The sequence below is a fragment of the Leishmania mexicana genome, chromosome 8 (assembly GCF_000234665.1).
Source record: "Leishmania mexicana MHOM/GT/2001/U1103 complete genome, chromosome 8".
Lineage (NCBI taxonomy): Eukaryota > Euglenozoa > Kinetoplastea > Trypanosomatida > Trypanosomatidae > Leishmania > Leishmania mexicana.
This window is the reverse complement of record NC_018312.1, coordinates 739,791-762,486: the sequence shown is the minus strand read 5'-3', so window position 1 is coordinate 762,486 and position 22,696 is coordinate 739,791. Positions and strand designations below refer to the sequence as shown.

Here is a 22,696-nt window from a genome sequence, read left to right as displayed (position 1 = left end):
CCCAAGAGCACTGCCGATAGTGCGCAACTCATTCACGACTCTTACAGGGAGTGTGAATCTGATCTACACACCGATATCGAGACCCTCTCGCGCGCGTCGTCGGCTCAAACTGGCTTCTCTCTCCGCCATCACCCTCCCTCATCACCTTCCCTTCCCTTTCAAACAGGTGACTGACCGACCCAGAACTTGGATCTCCTTCTCCATCCTTCTCCGGCCCTCCCCCCTCTCCCCTTCCCACAGCTGCGTCTCTGCTCACATGTACGCACACACAGATTAATCCTAAGAAGCGGTGTGTTTCACCTCACACCTCTCTCTCCCTCTCCCCGCTCCATGTGTTCGATGATCTTTGTTTGATCTTGTTTATACTTCGTTTACTCTCTCTTTTCCTCGCTCGATGGGTGGTTGTTGTATGCAACGACGGAGGCGCAGTCTTCTCTCTTTTTTTTGTTTTGTTGTTGTTCCCTTGCCCGATTGCATCCTTGTGGATGCGGACGCGTTGGCTGCCGTGCGCTGTCGCGTAGTGTCTGTGGCCGTGCTCGTAAGCTTCACCTCCAGTACCACCTCAGCGACCACTACTTGTCCTTCCCCTCTATTTTTTCTCTCTCCTTCGTCTTTCTTTCGCGATGTCCACCGTGCTTCCTGCGTGGTAGAGTCCAGAGTAGTAGACGGAGGCACACACGCAGCCCCCCCCCCAAAAAAAAAAACAAACATACGCGAATTAGAGTGTCGAGGCTAAGTACGACGTGGGGAATAATCTCCCACCCCTCCGACCTCCCAGAGGGCGTCGCACACACACTCGGGTGATGCTCCAGATGCTATTGGAGACTTGAAGTGCTTGTGAAGATAGAAGAGGAGGCAGAGGGTAGGGGGTAGCCACGACGGTCCTTTCTTCACGGATCGACAGTTCGTCTCAAAGGAGCGATAGTCTTTCGCATACAGCCGCACTTTTTTCTCTCTCTGTGAATGCGCGTGTCTTCTCTGCGACGTTGCTCAGTTTTCACGTCGTTCCTACCTTCCGGAGAACCTTTGAGACTCAAAGCAGTGGACGTGAGCTATCAGAGCGCAGCTGTCGGCTCCACCCTCTTTCTATTGTGTGTTGGTGTTTTTCGCCAAGGCGAGACTCAACGCATCGTTCAGGACAACGTGTGTCTATGTGCTTGTGCGTCTCTCTCGTGAATTTCTGTCTTCACCCCTCTCCATTCTCCTTTCTGTTTTGTGCGACTGTTTTATTGGGGGCAAGGGAGTGCGTGTGGGTCACAGATGCCGCGCAGGTACTTTGACGAGAAGCACCACTACACACCCGACTGCCACACGCCTCGTCTCTCTTCCATCGCTCCACACCACATCCCTTTCCGCGGGCGCGAACTGAAGAGGTCTCGGGGCAGGAAGCGCGAGCGTGTGTGTGTGCGGCACAGAGTGAGTGCGTGAAAGGGAGAGAAGCCGTGTGGCTCCGTTTTCTAAGCAAAACAGAAAGGAGAAAAAAACGAACAAGCGACCCACCTCCGCCGTGCTGGAGGATTGAGCGAACTGCACCTCGCGCACAAGCGGCCATTGTCAACATGCTGCTGTCCACGACGTTGGTCTGCTTTAGGCCCGTTGCGGCACGTGGCGCCCGATTTTATTCGCTGCGCCGTCGACTGCAGCATCTTCGCCAGACAAACCGCGCAGCTGTGGAGCAGTTGCAGGAGCGCCGGCGTCTCCAGCATCTCCTGCGAGAGGAGCAGCGCAGCGCCAGCGCTACGAACAGCAGCGGCGATGCGTCGGCACCGGGAGTGGCAGCTGCGCAGCTGCGTGCCCTTGAGCTGCTGCCCCGCAACGACGCCCTCGAGGCTGCGATTGCGCTGTGCATCAGCGAGAATCGAGATGCCCGGACAGATCTGGAATTGGTGCAGCGTCTGGTGAACAGCACCTTGCTTTCCTTTGCGTCCCCTGTGTGCAGGCGATGGGACCCGTACGACGTGAAGCCGCAGGTTTTCGCTCTGGACAACTACATAGCGCTACCCGTTTTCACGTCACTCGAATATCTGCGGCTGTTCTGCCAGCGCTTCGGGTTTGCGGTGCGCGACCCGAGTGGGGTACTGTGGGCATCCGGCTCAAGCACCACAGCCTCTGCTGGTGGTGAAGTGCCTATCATGGGTTTGCTGCCTGAAACGCTGCTCCAGAGTGAGTGGTGGCAGCAGCGGCACGCGCGACAGCAGGCACAGCCCCCTACCGAGGTGAAGATGCAGGAAAAGGTCGATGCCGACGGCTCGGCATCGCAGGGGGGCCGGCCAGCTGGAGAAGGGGAAGCCAAAGCTGCGCCGGAAGACGGCACAGAAGCACACATGTCTGGCCGCGCATGTATGGCACTGAAGGCGACAGAACTCACCGCCCCTGACTTTTCTCCTGGCAGCGACGCAGCACAGATAGCGCTTCCCACACCGCTTGACGACACACCCATTAACGCAGATGCACTGTTCAACACGATGTTGATGGACGGCCTTGAGGAGGAGCGCGGCACATCGAGTGTGTCTAGTGAGAGGTGTCGCGTTTCCCCAGCGAAGAAGGCGGTGCGCACTCGTGCGCGTAAGCGCTCATGTGGTGTCGCAAGTAAGGTGAGGGGCATTGGACGCAGGGCAGCGTCCTCCAGGCATCATTGCGTCCTTCGAGAACGACATGCGGGGAGGCGTCAGGGGACAGCTGGAGCAGCGAGGGCAAGCGTGTCGCGTGAGGAGAATGTAGCGGGCGCGGCGTCGGCGAAGACGGCGGCGGAGGAGGCGAAGGCGGCCTACTGGGAATCTGTCGCCAATACCTCACCTTTCCAACTAAAGCAAGCCACTCCTCTCCCCATGTTCGGACCTTTCCTGCAACCGTTCCTGATTGGCTACTTTGCCGATGTCTCCACACTGCTGCACAACGCCTCCATCGTACCGGAGAAAGTGGACATTGTGCTGAATCCAGCCTCTCCCTTGGAGTTTGTGCTGTCTCGGGCGGCGACGGACCGCGTGCTGCGCAAAGAGCAGCTTCTCCATCAGGCCTACCTGAAGGTCGAGAAGGAGCTGCAGCGCGAGTTCAGCGCCTTCTTTGCCGCCTGCTGCCCGGAAGTCATCTCCGCCTCCAGCGCGTGTGTGCCATTACCGATGAACGCGGACGAAGTGGACGCGGCATGGCAGGCCTCTCAGCGCCCCGTCCACAACGGTCGCCGAAGTCGAAAATCGACTGCCTCGTCGCCGAACGAGCTGCAGGCCTACCGGGAACGGACGCGGCTGCTTCGCGAGGCGGAGTACCGCAACGGTGTCACCTACGAGCTTGTTCTTCTCATTCAGAGCACGTCGCTCGAGAACACCTTCACCAAGATTCAGCAGGCAAAGCATCGGTCGGTCCTGATGGGCCACGCGCATCTGGATGTGTTGCCCGAGATCGCCGCCGCTCCACATGTGCGCGAGATGGCACAGCACTTTTACGACGGCGCCAGCGAGCGGGAGAAGCGGTTGATGCAGCAGGCGATCACCGCTCAGTGGGAGCGGAGCGTGGGCGACAAGAGTCTTGGCGATGGCGCTGCCGAGAGTGACCGCGTGGCAGCCGCACAGGTTTCCGGGCACATGGGCGTGTTTGTGCGGCGAGGGGCACCTTGCACCATTAATGTGGCTCAGCCGGCTGACTCATACTTCCACGTCCCCACCAACGCCTACACAGAGGCGCACGCGGTCTTCACGGAGGACCTCAAGGTAAATCGCGGACAGTGACCGGGAAGGGGGGCGAGAGAGGGACCATGTCGTCAGGAGTGGAGCTCCACTCCAACACTCCTGTGCGGCCACCTCTCCGACTACCTTGACGGTCGTGGCAGGCGCCACTCTTTGTTTTTTTCCTCGTTTGCTTGCTTGCCTTGTGTCTTCTCGTTGTTCACAGAGATCGATAGAGCTTCAGTAACCCCACACTGCCCTCATTCACGTGGCTTGGCACACGTGGACGCACGTACACACAGCACTCGACCGGTGAGTTTGTCACGTCCGAGGCGATGTCCGCTGATGGTGAGGCTGACAACACGAGGTCTCGGTGCGGTCTGCAAAGCAAGGAGAGAGGGAGGAGAGGAGGGGGGGGGAACGGGCGCTCGAGACTATGTGCTGTCGTCAGGCTGCACTTCTGTGGTGACATGTCTCGGAGATTTTTGCATCCGCTTAATTTTTTTTTCTTCCGCGCATCTTCGGCGTATCTTCGCGATGCGCACGGGTGCTTCACCCCTTCCTCATCTCTGCGCTCAAGGCCTTCTTCGTGAGAGCATGCCCTCGTACTTTTGTGCGCCCATGTTGCCTCCTCTCTGCGCAGCGAACAGGCGACACCTCCTCTCCCATTGCGTTTTTCTTATTCTTCACGTCTCCCGTCTGGACGTTTCTCTCCCTCTACGGGAGTGCTTTCTTTGGCTTTACCTGTGATGCAACACACACGCACGCATGCTCAAGCATCTATCGACGCTTCATGGCACGTTTGCTGCTTTCCTACAGCACCTGCTATACTCAAGGAAGCACACACATCCGCACACAATCAATTTGTCTCTTGATTCGCTCGCCACTCCCTCTACAAAACCTTTGTTTTTCTCTGTGCTCCGTCGTCCAGTAGCTTCTCCGCCACTTTTCCTCCGTATAGGGTGCGGACGGTTTCTTCTCGCAATCGTCTCCGTTACGGCCACAAGCACTTCTGGAAGTATATATATATATATACATATCCTTTTCGGGGCTCTGTCCCGCATTAGCTTGGGAGCTTCTGCAGACTTGCCGTGGAGCGTCCACACACATTGCGTTAGGATGACGGCTACGGAGTGCTACAAGCTGATGACCGAGCACCGCCTTTCCCCGGAGGAGGAGGAGAACCTCGTGCAGCGCCTGTACTACCGACAGATGCAGCTGACGGAGCAGCGCGAGGAGGAGCACCGCGCCACCCTGGAGCGGACACGCGCACAGATGCAGAAGCATATTTCAAAGGATGAGGAGGGCCGCTTGGTAACCCGCATGTATGATCAACAGGTGGAGCGCTTTGCCAACTCCAAAGCTGAGCGAGATCGCAAGGTGGAGGAAGAGATGCACAAGAATGATAAGAAGATGGACTCCAGCGAGATCGATGACCAGGTGCGCCGCATCTACGAGGAGGAGCGCAAGAGGAGCCAGGCGCGGCGTGAAGAGCTTTACTCGCGCTACATGCCAACCGCAGAGGCAAAGAAGATTGGCAAGAAGGAGCTGAAGGGGTGCGTGGAGCGCCTTTCGCACGTGGACTGGGAGAAACGCGACGAGGAACTTTTCAAAAAGTACGTCTATCCGTACGACCCAAAGACGACAAAGATCTCCCGCGACGACGAGCAAGTGATGGCGAACCGCCTCTCAACGACGAAGGGGACGGGCTAAGCTGCCCTGCGACTGTCTCTACCCACTTTGATAGTTATTTTGAGTCACGCACGCTTACGCAAGTACTTGGCAGGGAGAGGGGGGCTGCCCGAGTGCACGAACCCAACACGGTACGCAACGCCTCTTTTCCTGTATTCCAGGCGCTGAGACGTTTCCGCTTGCACCTGCAGGTGCACGAGAGTCTGATGGGGCGAAGCGTGCCGACGTCGAAAACTTGGGGAGGGGAGGAGAAGGCGAGACCTGCGGTTGCCGAAGAAGCTCTGCACTGTTGTATGTACGTATATATCTATCTATATTGAACCTTGTCTTTGACTTGATACATTGTCTTCTTATTCACCCCCTCCTCTGTGCGCTGAGGACGCGGCTTTCCGTCACCCGCGCGTTCCTGCCCCCCTCCCCTCTCCTCCGCTGTGCTGGCCGTCATCTTGTCGAGTGCTCAAGGGCGGCCGTCTGCGTCCCTTTCTTGTGTCCTTTGCCTCATCTCTCTGTGAGTGCTGGCTCCTTGTTGGTTCTTGGAATGCGTGTCTGTTGTGGAGGTGCGGTGGCTGTTGTTGCCCTTCTCCGACCGATTTGCCTGGTACCCTCTCCCCTTTTTCCTAGCGGAAGCCAGCAACAACAGAACTGCGATGTAAAGCATGTACAATTGTTGCAGGATGTTTCTCTTCCTCTTTCTTTTCCATCATCTTTTTCCTTCCTGCCCATGTGAAGTGACTTGGCGCACGCTCTCCGTGGGTGCCCGCGCATCTCCGAGTTTCCGTGCACTAGGTGGAGCAGGGAGGGCTGAAGAGGTGCGTGCTGGTTCCCCTCATTGCAGCCTCCACCACGGTCTCGTGAGAGTCGTCAAGTGCCTGACCAATGGCAGGCGATATCGTGCACGAGAACACGCAATTAAAGGAATGAATGGCACACATTGGTGCACCACAGAAAAGACCGAAACGTGGTCTGCCCTTCCCCTACGCGGTTGCGTCTGTCGCACCGTGCTCTCCACCGACCAGCGCTCACCACCCTTCTGCGGTCAACCACCCGCGCGGGTGCGGGCTGTCGTGTGCGCTACATCGCCCTGCGCATCGAAAGTCTTTCGGAATGAGAGACGGAGTGGAAAACGTTCGCACGCACACACACTGCTCTGATACTCCATGGACTTCTCTTGGAGCCGCCTCTGCAAAAGATGTGCGGCTTCAATGCCGCTTGCTGAGTCTGTGAGACGGCATTGATGGTGCGCATGAGTGACGCACAGGAGAGGGCGCATTCGCTTTTTCACGCTCTCTGTTCGGATCCCTCTCCTCCTTTTCTCCGCATCCCGCCCCTCACAACTTCAAGCCTGGAAGACGACGACGTGCCAACGCCTAACAGCGTATACGCTTGTTTGTGTTTGTGTGTGTGTGTGTGTGTGCTGATCTTCGCAGTGCATCCCCAGTCACTACCCCAACGCACTTCGCTACCCTTTCAGTAGGCGCCCTCGCTCAAAGGCACCGGCGCGAAATCGTCACACGTGCACCGAACTGAGAGAGTGGAACACCGATACGCTGGCTAGTCGGGTCGTCTTCTCCCTCGCAAACACACGCCTCCCCACCCCCCTCGGCGTGTTTTGCCGTCTCCTTTCTTTTTGTTTTTCGTATGCCGTGACTAGACCCTCTACAAGTCGCGTATCCCTACCCTTGCTCGGGTTCATCGAACTCTTTCTGCCATTCACTGCGCCCGGCCCTGCGGCAGCGCGGACGACTATATTCCCCCCTCCCCCCATACACGGGCGCCGACCGAGGCTTCGGGACAAAAGGTCTGCCTCCCGCTGCTTAGACGACGTTTTCTTCTTCACTTACTTTTTTTCTCTCAACTTGTACCCTCTTCCACTGATGCTCACGGCAGCCAGACCTGGCGCACCCGGCATTATCCAGCATGCGCCCCAGCACTCCGGCGATCCCGGTCACCGCCGCCAGAGCGCGTGGCACACCAGCCGCCGCCGCTCCAGCGCATTCGGCGGCGGAAACGCGCATTCCAGCAGTCGCGACAACGCCATCGAGGTCAATGGGATTCCTATTGACCGCCTTACGTACATTAGCACGACCCTTGATGCCCTGCCAGGAGTGGCGCTGCGGGAGTACTTCGTCCCTATTATGCGACTCAAGAAGCAGCTCCTTTTGCGCCAGCGAAACGTTCTTCAACGATTCCCGTCTCGGGACACCGTCCAAGGTGCGGCAGCGTATGCGAAGATGGTAACAGACGCGCTGACGTCGCTGACCCGGGCACTCAACACGGCTGGGGGAGATCTGATGCTGGACGGAGGCACGGCTAGTATGTCTTTAGAACCGAAGGATGTCATTGCCCGCTTGAAGGACAAAGTCGCCCCCGTCAGCATCGAGGCTGGAGGGGTGCTGGTCTTCCCCCGTGAGCCGCCCGAGGTGTCGTTTGTGTACATTATCGTGGCAGGAACTGTGTCCGCGACCTTTTTCCAGCTACAAACGCAAGCGCAGTTTCCGGCGCCTCAGCATCAGCGCCGTGGTGGCGGCTTTGGAGTGCGCAGGGAGCGACGGATGTACTTCACCTCGGCCAAGGATGTGGTGCGTCTGTGCGGCGGTGGCCTCGCGTCTGAAGTGGCGTTGGCTATTGACGATTGCGCAGCGGCCGATTCGATCGGATGCAACAACTCCACCGGTGCCGGTGGCGGCGGAACGAACGTGGATGGTGCATCCATGTCCAACGTAACGACTGCGATCCAGCGCTCGTTGCGACGAGCCAGCCGCACCGCCGGACAGCCGACGCTGCGGCCCACCCGCACAGAGCAGGTGTGCGGCCCGACAGTGCTGGGGGCCGGCGAGGCTCTTGGACTGGCGCCATTCAAGTACGTGTGCTACACCGTCTCGGCCACCTCTGTCGTTGCGCCAGCGTCAGGGACTGCGTCGGCTACGTTGAAGGGTCCAAAGGGCGACGGGGGAGCGACGCACATGGAGTTCGTCGACGCCTTCCGAATCCGCACGAGCGATGTGCACGCCGCTGTCATCGACATCGCTGCCCAGCAGCGGGCGGAGCGGCTGCAGTGTTCTCCGAACCTGTACGTGCCGTGGTGCGCCGCCGCACCGGGCGAAGTTGTGCCGCGTGGGGCCGCCCGCACCGTCGCCGATTTCATCGTGGCCGCTCGGCACCGCTCCCTCTACAGCGACTATGCCGCCACAGAGCTGCTAGTGCGGCAGAGCTGGCTGCTGCAGGATGCTCCGGCGCATACGATTCGTGCATTGATATCGCACATGGTGCCACGCACATACATGCCTGGCGAGGTGATGACCTGCCCGCACACGCCTGCGTCTGCTCGGCAGCTGTGCTTCCTGCGGCGCGGCCGTCTGAACGTTTTCGTGGTCCCGAAGAGCGGCATTACTCCGGGTCTGCTGATGAAAGGGGAGTCACAGGATGGTTTGGTGACGTCGAGCTTCCCACGCGACGAGTGCGGCTGCTGGTGCTTGAGAGAGGCACCCGGACCCCAGCTAGCGGAGGTGGTGGAATCGGGAGCCTCCTTTGGCGAGCTGTCGGTGCTTTTCCACGAGCCGCGCCATTGCATACTGCGGGCAGACACGGTGTGTGATGTGTGGTGCCTACCGCGCCGAAATTTCGCCGCGTTGATGCAGCGCGATGCCGCCCTGCGTGATGGACTGCTACGGAAGGCGGCGGTTCTCCGCGTGGAGTGGATGGGCGAGCAGCGCTTCACGCGCGCCCTAGCACAGCAGCTGCGGGCCGGCTCCGAGCTGCTGAAGCCGCTCCCTGATATTGCTATTCGCCTCATCCAGGAGCGGCTCGAACCGGTCATCTACACACCGGGGTCGCTTGTGGCGAGCAGGTCGACGAGGTGCACCGAGATGACCTTCATCAGGCGCGGCACCGTGTCGACAATTTGTGAAGGTATCGCCACATACGGCCCAGGGGACGTGCTGGGCGAGGGATGTCTGATCCCGCATCGATGGCCACTGGGGCTTGCTGCGCGCACGATGGTGGAGGGCTGGCGAATTAAGGTGAAGAGTCTCATCGACGCACTCCGGCGGATGGACCTGCTGTACCGGTACTCGGGTCTGGTCACGAGCCGAACACCGCAGCTCATGAAGCAAATCTTCGGCACCCCACAACCAGAGATCGAGGTGGACACTGTTGGTCGGCAGCGCATGCCTACGGTGGGGGCACCTCCCGGAGGCTGTACCAGCTACCTCATGTACGGCCGTGCGGTGAGCGAGGTGCACCTGAAGGCGCTGTGCTTCCTCTATCGTGACTATGTGCGGTGGGAGGACATCAACTACTCGACCTTGGGCTGTGTGGCTGACAAGTCAGACGCGGCAATTCCGCAGACGGCTCTCGATGCTGTTGCTCGTCAGGTGGCCATCAGCCGCCTTAGCGGAGGAAAAGGTCAGCAGGTGTCTGTCGCGCTGAGCCAGCTCCAACAGCGTCAAGGCGCTGGTGAACCCGGCGGCAAGCATCGGAAGATCGCCAGCGATATCTCTGCTGTCGCCGCTGGCTCTGCGACCACCACCGTTCCTCTGCCCAGCCTAAACGACACTCCTGCCGCTGCAGGGTCCCGACGCAACACCGCTCGAACCAGTGATGGACGGCGCCGACCTACTCGCCCGCCGCGCGTCGGTAGCTGCGCTGTCCCCGGACAGCGGCTGGCAAATACCGGCGCCTTCCTAGTGAAGCAGGCTTTCTTCGGCAAGGACGTGCCATCGAAAGCCGCAACACATGCTCACGGTCGCCACAGCCACCTACCGCTGCCGCCTCGTCTGCATCGCATGGTGCGCCTGCTTGAGGAACGCGACCGCACCTGGATGGCTGAGCAGTGCCACGAGGCCGCGCTCGCGCAGGAGATCAATCAGCGCGACGCTGCCGTTCGGAATCGAGCCGCGCTGCGGTCGAGGGCGACGGCGAGCACGTCACCGCCTGAGAGCGAGCCATCCCGCTCTGAGACAGAGGCAGCAACTGTGACAGCCATGTGCGCCCCACGCACCGCCGCAAGCGTTCTCTCCGACACCAGTCCCGCCCCTGTGCACATCTTCCTTCAGGGGGAGAGGCCAAAGTACGAGTTGACTCTTAGCGAGGCCATCGCCGTCGGCTACGTCATGCAGCTGCCTGACATCGCCCACATCCAGCACTCAGTCTCGATGGTGGACCCGGACGTCGCGGTCGGGCCGCCGGCGCAGCGGGGACGCCGGCACCTCATGTCCGTCACCCCCAACGATCGCTACACGAAGCACAACTTTCTTTTCGCGGCTGCAGATCTCGAAGACGGCAACTCTGCTGAGACGCAGCAGAAGGCTGCGGAGGTCCAGACGGAGGCGAAGCTGCGTAGCAAGACACGGAAACTGTTCACCATGATGCGAACTACTGTGGCGTCCCGCATGGACAGCGAGGCGGCGGCTACGTCAGCGGTATTCTTTCACCCATCAGCAGTTTCGGGCGAGTACAGCCCCACTGCCGGCAGTGCTGCGGCTCCACCGCCTGACACACTGGTGCTGGTGAATGAGTCGCAGATGCAGTCGCTGAACAGCGACACGGAAAGACTGGGGAGCTCTCCTGCAGCCGCCTTCACCCCGTCGCCGGATCGTCCTGGGCAGCAGCAGGCGCTTCTGTCGAGTCCCGGCAACGCCGTCCGCGCAGGCTCGATGGCGACGCAGTCGTCCTTGTGCGTCTCTCCTAGCAAAAGTAGCCGTCAGAAAAAAGAGGAGGCGTTCCAGCGGTTGGCCCAGCGAGACCCAGCGCAGGCGATCGAGCTGCTGTGCAAGCACTACGACATCCCTTGTAGCTCCGCGTGGGCTAGCGCGCACTTCGACATGGCGTCTCCAGCGCAGCAAGTCAGGGACGGGTGCAGCGTCAGCGGCTCCGGTTATATGGCACCGCCAGTGCCCGCATCGGTGGAGTCGCAGCGACGCGCGCAGGAGCTGCAGAGGCCCAGCCTTCTTGAGCGGCTAGAGGCGGCGGCTACGGCTAGCATGCTGAGTGCTACTGCCACGGGCGGGCTGTCGGCGTCTCTGCTGGCGCTGTCGCTTAAGTTGAGCGCAAGTGCGAGGGACGCTGAGGCGCCGCAAAGAAGTGAGGCTGGCACCGAGGACGACGGTGTACTTCTCACAGACAACAGGGCGCCGTCCTACCCGCAGCTGGTGCGGGCCACGGCGCGGGATCGCTGGCACAGCGCCAATTGCCTCACTGCCGGGAGTGCTCCACCGCTCACGTCAGAAGCGTCGGTGCAGCCGCTGCTGCAGAAAGTGGCCGATACGAATGTGGCAACCACGAGCGTTACTGCGAAGGTGGCTGCGCCCGGTGCGGGTCTTGTGGAGCACTTCTACCGAGGCAGCCAGCGGTGCAGAGGCCCTGCCCTCTTCGTGGAGGGCTACGGGCCGCTGCAGCCGGTGCCGGAGTACTTGGTAGAGTACCCGCCCACTATCCACGCCAGCGCCGTTGGTGGCGGTGAGCTGTACGTGGGCACCGGCAGTATAGACCGTGCTGGGGGGAATGGAGCGCGTTTTTCGCGCCCGTCCACATCGATGGCAGCCGCCGCGGCCTTGCGGCGCAGCGTCTCACGTCAAGGTGGCCTGAACAGCTCTTTCTGCGGCGGAGATGGCAGTCACCAGCGCTACCCCTTCCGCTGCGGCAGCTCCTCCCCGTCCGGCAACGCAGGGCAGATGGGCCGGCGGAAGGAGGAGTTCATCATGCCGGACGCCGAGGCCACCGAGATGCTCATCCGCCGCATCCAACGCGATGTGGACGGGCTGAATGAGGTGGCGAAGGAGCAGCGGCGTGAGCGCGATCTGGCACACATGCGCAACGGCCGCGCAGGCAGGTACCTGACGGCGCTGGAGGCGACCCTTAGCAAGCCCAACAAGGAGGAACTTGAATTGCTGGAGGCGTGGCGGATGCAGTATCGACACATAGGCAGCGAACCGCTGCGTCCCGCCTTGCTCCCCGTCGCGCTGCGCGCCGAGGCCGGTCAAGACTATATGAAGCAAGAACTCGAGTACCTGGCCGATGCCCCCACCCCAATGGATGATCCGGTGTGGCGCTACACGTCTGGCGTGCAGGAATGGCAGGACCAGCAAGCGGGCTCGGACGAGGGAACCTCTCTCTTCTCTGGAGCACTGGCGGCAGCGGGGTCTGGGACCAATGAGTTGGGTGGCGGTGCCGCTTCTGCACTGGACGGGCCACGGCGCGTGGTGGCCACCATCGGCTCAATAAGCCTGGGCTTTACCCCTGCTCCCCTGCAGAGTCCATCTGTGCACCTGAGCCTCGGCGACTACGAGGCGTGGACGCGCCAGCGCGAGGACTTCTTCGCCGCGTACAAGCGCCTCTTGGATAGACGCGGCGAGGACGGCAAGCAGGAAGGGTGGGCTGCCGCGCCAGCAGCACCGCTGGCGGTTCCGAAGCCGCGCTTCACCCCAGCGCCGCCGTCGTCGGGGCTGTGGTCGACACCCGTTACTCCGGCCCCTTCCCGGACACCGCCGTCCGAAGTTCCCGCCGAGCAGCCGGCCGATTTTCGAATGATCATGGACCCCCGCTCAGAGGACAGCGACGCCGACGAGGGGTAGAGCGATGACACGGCCTGCGCGTCGCTGGCGGATCGACCAAGAATGCCGCCAGTCCCACCCGTTCAGCCTCTACCCACTCCCTTCACTGCGGCAGGGACGGGTATCGGATCGGCGTTTGGGTTACTGGTGACGTCTCCTGTCGTTGCACTTCAAGTGGTGCTCAGCAAGACAGATGCGGCGTTCACATGCTTCACGGACGGCAATCGATACCTGCAAGGTGCGGGCGCAAGTAGTGAGGAGGCCAAGATGCGCTGGGGGGGTAATGGTGGTGGTGGAGCCACTCAACCGTGGTTCGGCATTTGAGATTTGAGTTGCCTCTCCCGCTCGTCCGGGAGGGGAAGAGTTCGCGTGCGCTGCCGGTGGTGGGGAGGGGGGTGGGGTGGAGAGGACTGGCTCTTCTCTCATGTATATCCTCTCGCCCTCTCACACCGCCGCTCTTGTGCCTCTCTCTGTATCTGTGTTGGCGTATGCGTGTGCTGCCGCAGGGATGCCGTGTCGGCTATAGCTTGCGTTTCACGTTTGGCCTTCACATACACACATTGGGGTGGTGGTGGACATACCTCCTCCCCTCGTCTTGTGTGCGTGTGTCCTCACTTAGATATCTGCAGCCTTTAGAGACTGTTCGGCTGCTTTATTTTTCTACTTGGCTTTTCTTCTTTCACTTGCACCACTACCGTCACCGCTACCAGCTGACGTGTACAGTACTGCAACCGACAGTCCCTTCTAGCACAGCCCCTCCCCTTTCCTCCCTCCCGTTCGGACACGGGCTGTGTACGTATGTATAGTTCTCTCTCTTCGTTCCGATGCTGCGAAGGGACTTGTGTGCTTGCTTTCTCGTCCTATCCGTTGCGGGCTCCGTCATCTCGCTCGCTCGCTGTATGTTCGTGTCATTACTTCCTGTGCGCGTGTTCGTGTGCGCCTCGCCAGAGTGCGATTCGTGCTCGAACGCCGTTGCGGGAGCCTCATCGCCGTCACCATCATCTTTCCCTCTCCCCGGGCCATTGCCGGAGTGCGCGTGTTTCAGTGGAGGTTGGCAGCAGAGGAGGAGGAGTTCCCGCAACGAGGTTAGAGCGCACTAGATTTTTTTGTTTGAATGCCGGTCAGCAACTTTTATGCTGTCAAGCGTGGAAATCAAGACAGTTGCGGAAGGCGGAGGTAGCGGCACGTGGGCCAAATGGTGCGCGCAGATGAGCACCTCCTGTGCAATCTTCTGCGCCTTTCTTCCAATTCTACGTGAACACGATCGTTTCTCCCTTGCCACTCTCTCCCCCTCCTTGTATGTATGCGACCATACCTGGCACACACACACACACACACACACGCAGCGAACATGCTCAGCTGTTTTCGGTTCACTTACCGGTGGCAGCGCAGAGGCAGGGCGGTGTGAGCGGCAGTCGGCAACAAAGAATCACAACAGTAAGATGGGAAATACCGGCGTCGAGGAAGCGCTCAGTCACAGAGGGGAGAGGGGAGGAGACACAGGAAGGATAATTCTGTACAGGAAAGAGTAACAGCCCTCATCACCGCGCGCTGTGTGATGTCTCTCTGTTCTTGACACATGCAATGGCCGCTCTTGGTGAGGAGGGGGGTCGTCCCCTCCTCCATCTTTCTGGAATGACACGAAGTTGCAGGGGGGGGGGGTCTCACCGGAGCATTCGTGGGTGCCTTTTTTGTCCGAAGGTGTGCGCTTTGGTGTGTACGCCTTCTGCACTCTTGTAGCGTCGAAGCGGCGCGTGTAGCTCCTCAAATCCGTCCTCCGTTCTGCCGATTGCGCACGCTGCTGCTCTTCTCTCTCCCTCCCTCCTGCATTTCCTTGCTTTATTGGTGACTACCCCCCCCCCCCCCGCTTAGCGATCCTTTCCTGGTGAGAGCAAACCTTTCATCTTTGCTCGCACAGCTGCATGCAAACAGAGGCTACAACACAGTAGCCCCTAAGGATCAGGGACTGCGCTCTCCTAGCTAGCCCACCACAACACACGAGCCAGCTGTGGCACGGACAGCTACTGGCTTCTCTCTCTCTGCGTCTTATCGTTGCCGATTCCCAGCGGTCACCGCATAGATTACAGCACAACTACACAGATACACCACACACAGCGTATCGCATCTCTCCATCCTTTACAGCGCGTCATCAGCTCACGATGGATGAGTTTGCGGAGTGGGGCGAGGGCACGACTGGTGTCGTTGCAGCAGAGAGCACTTACACCGAGGGGCTCGACCTCGATGAGTGTCGTGAGCAGCTGTGGCGGCGCAATCAGCGCGATGCCGTTGTGTGCCTAGTTGACTGCAACGAGGGCATGTTCGGAGTGCTGCCAGCTGGCGAGTCGGCGAAGACGACGCAGGCTGGTAAAAACGGAGCGAGTGCACCGGCGCACACTCGTGGTGTCGCGAAACTCGCACTACCCACCACTGGCCAGGAGGTAGCTATGAGTAGTGGTGCTACGGGGGGCTCGAACGCCGCCGTCGGCTCGTCCCCTTCTTTCTTCTCCATGACGATGCAGTGCATCCTCGCACTGCTAAAAGAGAAGATGATGTGCGGCAGCAAGGACGTCGTGGCGATCGTGTTGTACAACACACGAACGTCAGCCCCCTCGACGGGCTTCCGCGGGGTTTACGTGGTGCAGGAGGCCACTCGCATCGGCACGGAATGCATGCAGAAAGTGGAGCAGCTGGAGGCAGCTGGCGCTTCCGGATCCGCCGCGTACGAGGAGTTTGAGACGCACATCGGTCACTGGTCCACTGCATCGACATCCCCCGCTCTCGCCGCGGCGTCTGCGACTAGCGGTCGCGCAGAAACAAAGGCTGCTCTTCCGGCAGCTTTGACCGCCTCTCCCGCATTCAAGTTCAGCGAAGCACTCTGGGAGGCAGAGCGCATCTTGCTGAGCCTCCGCAGCGTGCAGGCTATTCGCCATCGGCGCCTCTTCGTCTTCACAAACCGCGACGACCCGAGCGGCGGTGACGCGCATGAGTGGAACCTGTGCCGCAGCCGCGCATGCGACCTAGGCAAGGAAGGTGTTGTGCTCGAAGTTTTCGGCTTCGGCAACGCCGGCAGTGGTGGCGGTCTGCGCACAAGCAGCACCTCTACAGTCGCAGGCACGGCGACGAACGCCCGTCGGGACGGGCAGCCGATCTCCTCCCCGACGTCAGTAGGCGCAGACGGTACCGGCAGCAGCAGTGGCGGCAGCTCTGCGCGTCTGCTTTTTGCCGTTTCCAACCAGCGTGGTCAGTCGCTTGATCCTGCCGCTGCCACTACGAACACCACTATCGACCAGAGGGGATTCGGTCAGTCAGACTCGCCGTCTCCGACCGCAACGGGCTTTGTGCAAGACTTCTTCTGGGGTCCATTACTGAGAGAGATGCAGGCGGCCGCTGCGCGATTTCGTGCCAGTGGTGACGGTGACGATTTGGCGGCGCTGGCCGAAGCCCGCAGTGAGGCCTTCGTGAGCGGTGGTGAGGGTGCAATCCACATGAATGCTGGCTCTGGAGCGCTGGAGCAGCTGCTCGGCTCTGTCGTGCGTCGCGCACATCCGCAGCGGCCCTTTCAGCACTGCCTGCTTCGCATCGGTGGTCTCTCTGGAGCGAGCGCGAGAGATGAAGAGCAGGCGCCGCGAGCTGCTGCCGTGCCGCGGATGGCTGTGAGCCTGTACATTCCTCTCATGCGCGCTTGCCCTCCGCAGCGAGAGTGGCTGGATGGGCGCACGAACCGCATGCTGCGCCGCGTCGTTCACCTAAGTGCGCGTACCACCGCAGCTGGCCAGGACAGCGATGGGGTCGGTGCGGGGCACAAAGAAGGGGACAGCGGCAGCCCCACAAAGCAGCTGCAACGCCTCTGCAACGAAAAGAATTGCACGAGCGAGTCGATGATGGGGCAGGAAGACGTGCACCCCAACGGTCTTTGCTACTACGCATCAGTTGGCAAGGATCGCGTCTACTTCACCAGCGAGGAGCGCAAGAGAATTGTGGAGTTGGCGGCAACCGGGACGGAGCCTGGCTTCACGGTGTTGCTATTCAAGGACCTCGTTGACGCTGTGAAGCGGGAGCATGTGGTGCGACGGAGCTTTTTCCTTCATTCGTGCGTGCAGCGCGGGGGTGCCCACTCGCATCGCCTGTTTGTCCTCTTTGTGCGTCGGCTGCGTGCCAAGCAGAAGGTGGCGATTGCACAATATTGCAGCTCAACCGCCACAGCGCCGCGCCTTGTAGCTCTGGTGCCATCGCCAGACCTCACAGCGCATCCTGAGATGCGCGATCAGGTGCCAGTGGATGGGATGGGGCTCTACGTGGTGCCTCTTCCGTACGCCGAGGAGTTGCGCGCCGTACCGGAGCTGTGCACGTGCACGCTTGTCGACAAACACGCCACCCCTGTACTGGCGGACAGCTCCGTTGATCCAACGCACCTCGAACTTGCAAAGCAGCTTGTGAATGCGCTGACAGTGTCCTACCAAATAGATGCGGTGTTCAATCCCGCGCTCCAGCGGCAGTACCGCAAACTGCAAGACCTCGCCCGACAACTCTTCCCGCTGGCAGACAGGCCCTTGCACCCCGGCGGTGGGACTGCTGCGGCGAAGGCGGAGGAGGAAGGTCCTTCTACGGATGACGCAGAGAAGCCGCTGCAGGAGTTGGACAACACCCTTCCCGACTACGAGGGCATGAAAAGCTTCGCAGCGCTCTTCCAGAGCTTCAACAAAGAGGTGTTGGGAAAAGACTACAACGCTTTCCTGTACTGCCCACAGCCGCGCGTGGCAGGCTCGGCGACGCGCCGCCCGCGCGACGGCGCAGCAGGGACGGCTGCAGCCTCCGCCGAAGAGGATGGCGGTCATGTACCCATCGAACAGCTGATTCGCCGCGCTGCCGCTGAGAATGCGTGGGATTGCTTGATCATACCTCAACTCAAGGAGTACCTGGCGACTGCAAACGTGGGCTCCGGCGGGGCAAGACGCAAGGCGGACCTGATCGAGCTTGTCAAGCAACATTTTCCGTTGCCATCGTAAGAACGATAAGGGGACGTCAGGGGATGGCAAGGTTTTGGTGGTCGGTAAGACGTCTGTTACGCTTCTGCAGCCTCTCCGCCCTCTCCAGCGCTCTTTACACGGTTGCCTTCTCATACATATATATATATATATAGCCCTGTGCTCCCCTCGACCTTTTCCTTTTCGATCGAGTCTGCTCGCTGCTACGTTGGCAGCTATTTGGTGCGCGCCTCGTCTATTTTCTTCGTCTCCGCTGCTGCCGCGTCTCTTCGATGCTTTCGCTCAGGGAAGAGGCTTTCACCTCCCCCCAATGTCACCTCGCTCCTCATCACCACGGCGTTGGCATATGCACACACATATATATATATATACATGCATTCAAAAAGACGACAGCGACGATGTTGGTCTCGTTGACGGCCGCAGCAAAAGCTTGTCAAATGGAGGCTATGAGGCAAGAGGGTGGCAGCGGTGCAGGATACAGCAGCAGTGACGTGCAGTCTACCTACCGATACTGTGTCTCCCCCGCTAACACACTTAGGAGTCTGCCAACGATTGGAGGCAGCGGCGCATACACTGTATCCACATACATGTTCTCTGTGCGTGCAGCACGGCGTGGCGGGGCTGGCACTCTCGCCTCACCTGCCTCTTGCCCTCCCCTCCCCCTTGCGACACATGCGCACAGACCATGCGAATGCCTTTTGGTGACTGCTCATCTCTTTCTCTGTATGTGCATCTGACACACCCACCGCACCCCTTTCCTTGCGTTCTACCCGCCTTCTTCAACTCGCTCTCTTCGGTCCCGACGCTTCGCATCCACACACACGCGCGCGGGAGAGCGTTTCTTGTTTTATTCTTGGAGATTTTTTCTGTGTTTATCCCCCGCTGTCCTTGTGTGGGACACTGTTGCATTTCTCTGCCGCGCCCGTCACCGACGTAGTTAGTGTTTTTGTGGTAAGGGGTAGGCGGGTGGGGAGTGGAGCTGCTCACACGCAGAGGCGGCAACGAGGCCGATCGGCTACTCTCCCTGTGTCTTCTCGCGGCTCTTATTGCTTCCACTTTCAGCTTTGCGAACCACTCGAGCGCGTGCGCGTGTGTCGCTCTCTCTCTATCCCCGTCTCTGTGGATGTCTTTGTGACTCGAAAAACGTTCCGCTACGTGTTTGCTGCCTCCCCACTTCGCCCCCTCTCTCAGGCAACACACTAGGCAGCGAGACACGTGCCCATCAAACTTCTTCTCTACCCGTAGAAGAACAAACACACACACACACACGCATGTGCACAACTCTGTCTTCCCTCACCCCAACCACTGTTCGTTGCCGTCGTGCTATTGCGGCTTCTCCCATTCTGACTGCGATGATGAGCATGGTTTGCACAAGGGCTTCCTATACTCATATCTTGCGTCCTTGAGTTGCCACGCTACTTTTCGTGCGCGTGGGGGATCTGCCTGACGTTATTGCCACCTCATTCGGCTCTTGGTTGGTTGGCACTGGGGCAGTGCCACTTGCTTGTTTCTAGGTGTGTGTGTGTGTGTGGCCGAGGTGTGGCCCTCTCCCCATTTTGTTCTTTTCGGTGCTTCGGATTTCTTTCCCCCGACGGTTTCGCTGCCTGCCATCCTCCCTCTCTTCCGCTGCATCGTTTGTCACCGCAGCCGAACAACGCTTCTCTTCCTCCCACCCTCCCCCCGTCCCCTTTCATTCTGATCCGCTTTATTGGAGCCCTCCTTTGTTGGCCCGACACGTGTCTCGCCCTTGCGCGTGCGCGTGTGTGTGTCCTTCGTCTTCCCTTTTGCCCCTTCTCTTCGCTTTTTTTCCTCCTTGCTGCTAGACGCAAATGCGTGCGCCTCGAGCACCCAACGCGCACTCTTCCCGCACCGCATCGCCGCCCCCGCCGAGTCCTCATCTCCTTCCTCTTCTGCCAGCCGTCTTCACCGCCCAGCAGGCGGAGGAGAGTATCGAGTTTGTTCAGAGGGAACTCTCGCGACTTTTGCGGGCGTGCGAGTACAGAGAGCAACACCCTTACAACGTTTTGAAGGGGGGAGAGGATAGCAGCCGCGGCGCAGCAACGCCGCGCACTACCGGCAGCAGCAGCAGCACCTCATCGCGGACCACATCGGTGTTGGCAACGCATAGACGCGACCCAACGGCGTCTTTTCTGTCGCACGCAGACCCATCGCTCAAGCTGGCCCAGTCCACCGCTGCCTTTTCTTTCCCTCTCGGTCCTCATCGCAGTGATGCCGCTGAAGCAGCGTTTTTCCCCGTTACCGGGACTGGTGCAGCGGCGAACGCCGCACCTGCGGCGGGAAATCTCAGCGGTGCTTCTTTCTCCGCCTTCGAAAGGCGCCGTATCGCTCATCTCCTGGGTCGTGTGGCGCTGGAGATCGCCGCTGTCTGGACGTACGTCCGTCAAAGCGAGCCGCTTTGTGGGACCTCACCAGCTGACCCCACCACGCCAGTCTCGTCTGTCCGAATGACACGCGGGACAGCGCGGCTGTTGAGTGACCGCAGCACGGCCGCCCCGGCAGCGTTGCCGTTAGCTCCGGCGTCTTTGAGCGCTGACGGCGGCGATGGGCGTGCCACAGTGGCAGTCAATCTCACAAGCGAGGAGCCTGCGGTCCCAACACCTGCGGTGATGCAGAACTCTGTGTTGGGTGAGGCGGCCAAGGAGCGGCAAGACGCGCATGACGGCGATCCTGCACCGCAGATTACCGCCCTGAGTGCACTGATTGAGGCTGCGGCTGCTATCCAACGCTCTCTTGAGATGGCGGGTGGCGGCGGCGGGGGTGAGCGCGCTGCCCCAGCAGAACGTGCTGGTGCAGCTGCGGCAACATGCAATGTAGGCGCAAACACGCTTCTGGGGGCTGCTCAAGCAGCATCGCTAACATTCAGCAGTTTCTCCTTTGACGGCGTCAGGACACCCATTCAGGAAGTAGCGGGCGTCGTTGTTGGTAAGCAATCTTGCCGCGGCTCCGCCGGCGTCGATACGTCTTCTGCTGTCGCGGGGGCATCGCAAGCCCCGCCGTCAGCCCTCACCGGAGGTCGGACTTCAGTACCAGGCCTCGCTGAGCTGCACAGCAGAGAAGGCGAGCTGAAACCGCTCGCGGTGTCTGACGGTACCGTTGCGCGCCGGGCTCGTGGCGGTAGCAGCCCAGTGAAGCGAGGCAGCGCTGCATTATCTTCCATTCCTTCCTACCTGCGCGCTTATGTACTCGAAGACGGTAATGACGGCTGTGCGGACGAGGCGGACAACTTCAGTGAGGGGAACGGCATTAGTGGCAACGAAGGCGACAGGGCGGTGCTGGCGAATGCAGGCAAGAGCGTGCCTCGCTCCATCAGCGCAGGTAGTGCCAATACTCGTTCCCATTCGCGCGCTAGTGAGTTTCCTGTCACCTCACACGACGACGGCTATAAGACACGGCCGTCCTCAGCTCGCTCTGCCGTGGAGAATCCTAGCCGAGCAAGCCACCTCAGCGCCGCGGCGACGGTCATCAGGCCGAGCTTACTTGGCTCAGCAGGTGCTTCTCTCGCGGCACCAAAACACGCCGGTGGCAGTGGAGGCGCGGCCACGCTCGTGACCGCTCTCCTGGACGCCGATCCAGTCTCCCACTGCTCGTCGCTGCGCATTCAACGCGCCCTCTCGGCCTTGTCGCTGCAGTCCGCCTCCCTCGTGAGCTCGCCGCTGCAGGAGCCGCCGTTCAGCGCACAGCAATCGCAGTCGTGCAGTGGTGGGAGTGTAGGCAGCCATCCGAACGCGAGCGTCTCGCAGCGGTCACCAGACTCGGCGGAGATGTCGTCGGCTGCTGCGGCCGCCTACTTACGCAGCACGAGCCTGTTTCGTCGACCACACCGACTAGAAGTCCCTGTGAGCCGGACGCAGTCGCTGCGCCGCGCTACGTCGATTTCGTCTCCGGTGTCGGTGGAAGGGATCAGTTTCGGGTCTGCCCATGGGGCGGTGCACTACAACGGCACGTTGGCGCCGGTTTCCGGCGCGTATGGCAACTCCTCTGCTGCATCGTCTCACATAACGAAGAGCAATAGTGGTCTGCAGCTCAGCAGCGGCGGCGTTGACATCTTACGAACGTCGTCGGGCTTTAACAGCTTTCGTCCAGTGGCGATGGGTGCCAGCACCACAGTGGATTCCCCACACTCGTCGGTTGCAGGGTTGCATTTCAAGCGGGTCATCTCGCTGGACTCCGAGGGTGGGTTGTGGCCGCATGACTCGTTTGCCGACTCCTTGGAGATGAGTCAGCAAAAGGTGACGCCTCTTCTGGGGCGACCATCAGCGTCCGCCATGGAGGCGACTCTCTCCTCATCCCCGCCGTCGCAAGACGCAGGACTGGCGACCGCCACAGGAAGCCTCAGCGATCGTTACGGGGCCTCGAAGTCCCCACCGGAGGGCCAGTCTGGGGGAGTGATGCCTGTCGCCACGTCTTCGTCAGGGCATCGCAGCTCCGCGATGCCTCCAGGGAAAACGGAGCTCTCGCGCAGCCACAACGCGCAATGCCGCCGCGGCACACCGAAACCGGCTGTTTCGAGCGCCTCAGCGGTGACGGTGCCGTCTGCCGTGCTCGGCAACTTGTCATCTCGGCAGTGTCCAGTCGCTCTCTTGTCCCCCGTGCACTTCAGTTCGTCTCCTCAAAGACGCATTCACCGCTCTGTGGTAGCGCCGTCAGTCTTCGTGCCTGCACCGGGCGCCGCTGGCGGGGGTTTAGCAGCTGACGGACTCACGCCGTGCTTGTACCACGTACAAGATGAGGTCCTCACAGAATTTCTGCGCTGCGTGCACGACCTCACCCGGGCCAACCTCACGGA

The 22,696-nt window shown here is 60.5% G+C and overlaps 5 protein-coding genes across 5 annotated transcripts in view; all 5 read left to right on the top strand.

The window, feature by feature from the left end:
• Positions 1-1,559: 1,559 nt before the first annotated feature.
• On the top strand, positions 1,560-3,725 carry LMXM_08_29_1020 (conserved hypothetical protein; the record flags this gene model as incomplete). Its single annotated transcript, XM_003872405.1, has 1 exon — positions 1,560-3,725. The coding sequence occupies one exon, from the start codon at positions 1,560-1,562 to the stop codon at positions 3,723-3,725; it is 2,166 nt and encodes a 721-aa protein (XP_003872454.1).
• Positions 3,726-4,781: 1,056 nt separating this feature from the next.
• LMXM_08_29_1030 (conserved hypothetical protein) lies at positions 4,782-5,375 on the top strand (the record flags this gene model as incomplete). The annotated part of the gene is made up of 1 exon (XM_003872404.1): positions 4,782-5,375. One exon carries the CDS (start codon positions 4,782-4,784, stop codon positions 5,373-5,375), a length of 594 nt encoding a protein of 197 aa, XP_003872453.1.
• Positions 5,376-7,228: 1,853 nt separating this feature from the next.
• Positions 7,229-12,925, top strand: LMXM_08_29_1040 (conserved hypothetical protein; the record flags this gene model as incomplete). Its single annotated transcript, XM_003872403.1, has 1 exon — positions 7,229-12,925. One exon carries the CDS (start codon positions 7,229-7,231, stop codon positions 12,923-12,925), a length of 5,697 nt encoding a protein of 1,898 aa, XP_003872452.1.
• Positions 12,926-15,063: 2,138 nt separating this feature from the next.
• Positions 15,064-17,910, top strand: LMXM_08_29_1050 (putative KU70 protein; the record flags this gene model as incomplete). The annotated part of the gene is made up of 1 exon (XM_003872402.1): positions 15,064-17,910. One exon carries the CDS (start codon positions 15,064-15,066, stop codon positions 17,908-17,910), a length of 2,847 nt encoding a protein of 948 aa, XP_003872451.1.
• Positions 17,911-19,718: 1,808 nt separating this feature from the next.
• Positions 19,719-22,696, top strand: part of LMXM_08_29_1060 (conserved hypothetical protein) — a gene marked incomplete at both ends in the record, with an annotated part of 3,231 nt that continues 253 nt past the window's right edge. Inside the window, one exon of the mRNA XM_003872401.1 lies at positions 19,719-22,696. This exon is cut by the window's right edge and continues 253 nt beyond it. Within this exon, the coding sequence (XP_003872450.1) occupies positions 19,719-22,696 (2,978 nt within the window).